The 4,988-nt window shown below is 58.9% G+C and overlaps 1 protein-coding gene across 1 annotated transcript; it reads left to right on the top strand.

Annotated features, from left to right (window-relative positions):
• The first annotated feature begins 208 nt into the window (after positions 1–208).
• GPR3 (G protein-coupled receptor 3) lies at positions 209–3,054 on the top strand. The gene is made up of 2 exons (XM_036116467.2): positions 209–320; positions 1,398–3,054. Exon 2 carries the CDS (start codon positions 1,403–1,405, stop codon positions 2,393–2,395), a length of 993 nt encoding a protein of 330 aa, XP_035972360.1. The 5' UTR covers positions 209–320; positions 1,398–1,402; the 3' UTR covers positions 2,396–3,054.
• The last annotated feature ends 1,934 nt before the right edge of the window (positions 3,055–4,988 follow it).

Genomic DNA, 4,988 nt, shown 5'->3' with positions numbered 1-4,988 from the left:
GCAGAGGGCGCCGCGTCAAGGACAGCGCGGGCCGAGTGAGGAGGGGGCGGAGCCGCGGCCACGGTCGCTTTTTATGAATGGGGGAGCGGGCGGTGCGAGGCCTCATTACTATGCCTCGCGACGCGCGCTGCGCCCCGGCGCGACGCACCCATTGGCCGGCCGGGCCGCTGACGTCACCGAACCGGGGGCCGGGGGCGGGGCGGGGTGACTCACGCTGCTGCTCCCGCGGCCGCGGGGGCTTCTCGGGGTCCGCGCAAACCCTGCGCTGCCCGGACCCGAGCAGAGCCTCCCCGCGGCCCGGCCGCACCAGGTCCCGAGAGGTGAGTAGTGGGCCCCGCCGCAGGCACCAGGCATCCGGAAGGGCACGCAGGATGCTGGGGCGCGGGGCCGGCGGACAGGCTCCCAGCGGCCGGCAGAGGTCGGAGGTCGAGACCCGGAACCCAGAATCTGGGTAGGCAGGCGGGGACCCAGGGTCCGGGTGCGCTGACAGCCGTCAGCTGGGTGACCCCGCGTGGGGTGCTCTCTCCTCCAAGGCCCAAGGCCCTCTGAGATTGGTCCTCTGAGATTGGGCCGGCAGGAGTCATCTGAGGCAGGGACCCAGGTGTCCGAGCAGGAGGAGGTGGCTGACTTAGGGATCCAGACGTACGGGCAGGATGCGGAGTCAGGCCCAAGATCCAGGTGTCCAAGCAGAAGGAGGGGTCGGACTCAGAGATCCAGGCCTCCAGCAGAGGGTGTCTGTTCCAAAGACCCAGAGGTTCAGGCCGAAAGAGGGGTCTGGCGAGGACAGAAGTCTGGGCCCGTGTGTGCTGGGGTGGGGCAGAGTTCCTAGGTGGTGTTACCCTGGGAGTGCAGGGTGGGGGCTGGCGGGAGCTTCACGCGCATTCTCTGGGGGCGGAGCCTCGGGCTGGCAATACGGAGAATCGTGAGGGGTCTGGCAAGCCTCTGAAACTGAGCGTCATCCTCCCTGATGGGGAGGGAGCAGAGCTACCCTCAGTCTAGAGATGTGTTTCCCTTCCCCAGTCTTGGGCCTACCCGGCTTCTCATGGATCCTAGGGGCCCCCCATCCACTTATGGTAGTCCTTCATCTGGTTCTTCGCAGGTCACACACGTGGGAAAAAGAGCCCTGCGGGACCCAGAGAGTTGGAAGGGAGAGTGGAGAGACCCAGGACAGCTATAGGAAAATAGGCCCCTGCTGGCGTGGGGGTGTGGAGGGCAGGGTGAGACAAAGGTATCCTGGAAGGAGCCCTTGGGGCATGATTGGGGGACAAGGCACTGGGACCCAGCCAGGTATCACAAGGAGACACTCAGAATGTATCCTGAGGGGCACCTCCTCCCATCCAGACCCCTTCACCCAGCACCCAGCCCTGCCAACTTCTCACAGGGCTTTTCTCCTACAGGTACCATGATGTGGGGTGCAGGCAGCCCCCTGGCTTGGCTCTCCGCTGGCTCAGGCAACGTGAATGTGAGCGGCGCGGGCTCAGCAGAAGGGCCTACAGGCCCAGCCGCACCACTGCCCTCACCCAGGGCCTGGGATGTGGTGCTGTGCATCTCAGGCACTCTGGTGAGCTGTGAGAACGCGCTGGTGGTGGCCATCATCGTGGGCACTCCCACCTTCCGTGCCCCCATGTTCCTGCTGGTGGGCAGCCTGGCTGTGGCCGACCTGCTGGCAGGCCTGGGCCTGGTCCTGCACTTTGCTGCTGTGTTCTGCATCGGCTCGGCGGAGATGAGCCTGGTGCTGGTTGGCGTGCTGGCCACGGCCTTTACTGCCAGTGTGGGCGGCCTACTGGCCATCACCGTCGATCGTTACCTGTCTCTGTACAACGCCCTCACCTACTATTCAGAGACAACGGTGACTCGGACCTATGTGATGCTGGCCCTAGTGTGGGGGGGCGCACTGGGCCTGGGGCTGCTGCCTGTGCTGGCCTGGAACTGCCTGGATGCTCGGGCCACATGCGGCGTCGTATATCCACTCTCCAAGAACCATCTGGTGGTCCTGGCCATTGCCTTCTTCATGGTGTTTGGCGTCATGTTGCAACTCTATGCCCAGATCTGCCGCATCGTCTGCCGCCATGCCCAGCAGATTGCCCTCCAGCGGCATCTGCTGCCCGCCTCCCACTACGTGGCCACCCGAAAGGGCATTGCCACACTGGCCGTGGTGCTTGGCGCCTTTGCCGCCTGTTGGCTGCCCTTCACTGTCTACTGCCTGCTGGGGGATGCCCACTCCCCACCCCTCTACACCTATCTCACCCTGCTCCCTGCGACCTATAACTCCATGATCAACCCCATCATCTACGCCTTCCGCAACCAGGACGTGCAGAAGGTGCTGTGGGCCATTTGCTGTTGTTGCTCCTCTTCCAAGATCCCCTTCCGGTCCCGTTCCCCCAGTGATGTCTAGTCATACGCTGGTGACCCTTCAGCCCTGATCACTACAGAATTCCAGAATGTTAGGTCCTCCAGGGCTTTGTCCCAACCCCCCCAGCTCCACACCCCCCAAGACCCAGCTGGTTCTGGAGTTCTAGGACATTGGATATTTCACAGGATTCTGTCCAGATCCCTACAGGGCCCAGCTGGCTCCATGGTTCTAGAATGTTCAGGTGGCTGAGGTTCCACTCAGAAATGTCCCACAGCCCAGCTGGCTTGGAGTTCCAGAATGCTGCTGGGTGATTTACAGTGCCATTCCAAGTCCCTAATCTCCCCCTCCCCCTCGACCTTAATCATGTCACTGTACTTTTGGGTTTCTGAGCTAAAGAGTCAGAGAGATTAGTCACTCAGTTGCCTAGATAGGAGAAAGAAAGAAAAATGTATCTATATATATGTGCACATAGAAAAAGAGTATCTATTTATAATTTATTTATTTACTTATTTATTTATGGGAGGTAAGGGGAAGAGACCCACACCTTGAAATCCAGGCCATACCAGGGTACCCCCAGTCCCCACACCCCCATTGCTGACCTCAGTTCTTAGAGGGGGGAAAGGGAGAAAGAGAAACCACGTATTTTGTTATTATTTTTGCTTATTTTTTATCGAAGAGATCATAGAAACCAGAGCCTTCTCCCCGGGCCCGCCCCTCTCGGGTTTGCTGGGAGAACACACCAGCCTCTGGTTTTTTATTTTTTTAAGAAGCCATCACCTGAGCAACCGAGAATTCCTCTGCGCTGGGGGCCGGCTGCCCTCTGGTGGCCGTTTGGGGGAAACTGCAGCCCGGCCAGGCAGCCGGGACCAGACGCTGCTCCACCCCAACTCCACTCCAGCCTGGCATCCAGCGCCACAGCCAGGACCTGGGGGCCAGGCCCCACCCTGCGGTGCCCTAGAGGAGGCAGGGTGTGAGCCAACACCTGACCCCTCTGCCAACCGGGGTATGGCCTCCAGTGCGTCCCTATTCCGATCCCTGACCCCATCGCTCAATAAAAAAAAACGATTTTGTGATAAGTATGTTTCTGTCTCAATGTGTGGAGGGGGTGGAGGGGGCCTGATGTGGGGGGAGCCTGGAATGGGAGGGAATTAGGTCAGGCCTGGGAGCCTGTTGAGGGATCTGGGAAAGCTAGAGACCCAGGGTGGGGTGTGGCTGGCAGGCCAATCTAATGGGCCCCTCTGCTCAGACCCGGGCACTTCCAGGCAAGGACCCCAACTTTTTTTTTTAAGATTTTATTTATGTACTTGTCAGAGAGGGAGAGAGAGAGCACAACCAGGGTGAGCGGGAGGCAGAGGGAGAAGCAGGCTCCCCGCTGAGCAATGGGCCCTGATGTGGGACTCGATCCCAGGACCCTGGGATCATGACCCGAGCTGAAGGCAGACTCTTAACTGACTGAGCCACCCAGGCGTCCCAAGGACCCCACCTTATCCTGAGGACAGAAATCAGGGTGCTAGACCCTTCTCAGGTTGAGAATGTCCACGTGCGCTTTTGTCTGGAGCTTTGGCATGAAGTATATGCTCGAAGCATTTCCACTTCCTTAATAACAGCCCCTTCTAACTGTGGGTGTTTGCTGTGTGCCACAGACGCTACGTCGGGGGGCTGCATGCGTGACCTCGTTTAGGCTGCGTTAGCATCCCATGGCACAGATAGTACCTTCTCCATTTTATAGCTGGGAAAACTGAGGCCGAGGGAGGGTTAGTGACTGGCCCAAGGGAACATCCATTTCCACAACCTGTGCTCTATTAGCCAATGGCCTCTCCTCTCCTTCCTTCCCAAGTCTGGGGCTTAGGACATTCTGGTCCCTGATTTGTGTTGGGGTTCATTCTCAGAGCCAGAGGCCACATTTGGGAGCAGGTTGGATGGAGTATCGTCATTCTGAAGCTGGAAGAGCTTCTTTTCTATCCAAAGGTGAGTGATGGTAAGTGTGTGCATCTGAGGATGTAAGTGTGCAGGTCCCTGAGTGTGGGTGTTCTGGAACCAGAAGGAGTATGTTCACCAGGCAAGGGCAGGAGCAGGTTTGGAAGTGTGGCTAAAGAGGAAGCCGTTTCTTGACTAGCAAAGCCTCCCAGCCTCCCAAGCCTCCCAGGAAGGCAAAGCCTGGAGATGGGACCCTTAGAATACCCTTCCATTGTACAGACAGGGAGACTGAGGCCTGAAGAAGAACAGTCACTTGCTCAAGCCCACACAGCTGTGCCAGGCTAGGACTCCGGTCTTTCTCCATTTCCCTGGCTAGAGCTCTTTCACCTAGTGTTCAAGGCTCCTCCGCAACACTGGCCACAGGACTCCAAGGGGAAGTGGAGCTGCCAACCGCAGCTGGGTCAGAGCCGGTGGAAGGCAGACCTGGACTGAGCTACACACAGCTCCAGTCCAAATACAAAGCAGGGTGTGGCCCACCAGGTCAGGTGGGGCCTTCTTTCCCCGCCTTCCTGGAAGGTCCCTGGAAAAAGACACCCACTCAGCAAGCACCTCCCCCATGCCAAGCTTTGGCCCAAATATTTCACACATCACCATGGCCCTTTGGGTGGTATTATTGTTCTCCCCATCTTACAGAGGAGGAAGTTGAGGCTCTGAGAGG

Source organism: Halichoerus grypus, chromosome 5 (assembly GCF_964656455.1).
Source record: "Halichoerus grypus chromosome 5, mHalGry1.hap1.1, whole genome shotgun sequence".
Classification (NCBI taxonomy): domain Eukaryota; kingdom Metazoa; phylum Chordata; class Mammalia; order Carnivora; family Phocidae; genus Halichoerus; species Halichoerus grypus.
This window is presented reverse-complemented; position numbering and strand designations above follow the sequence as displayed.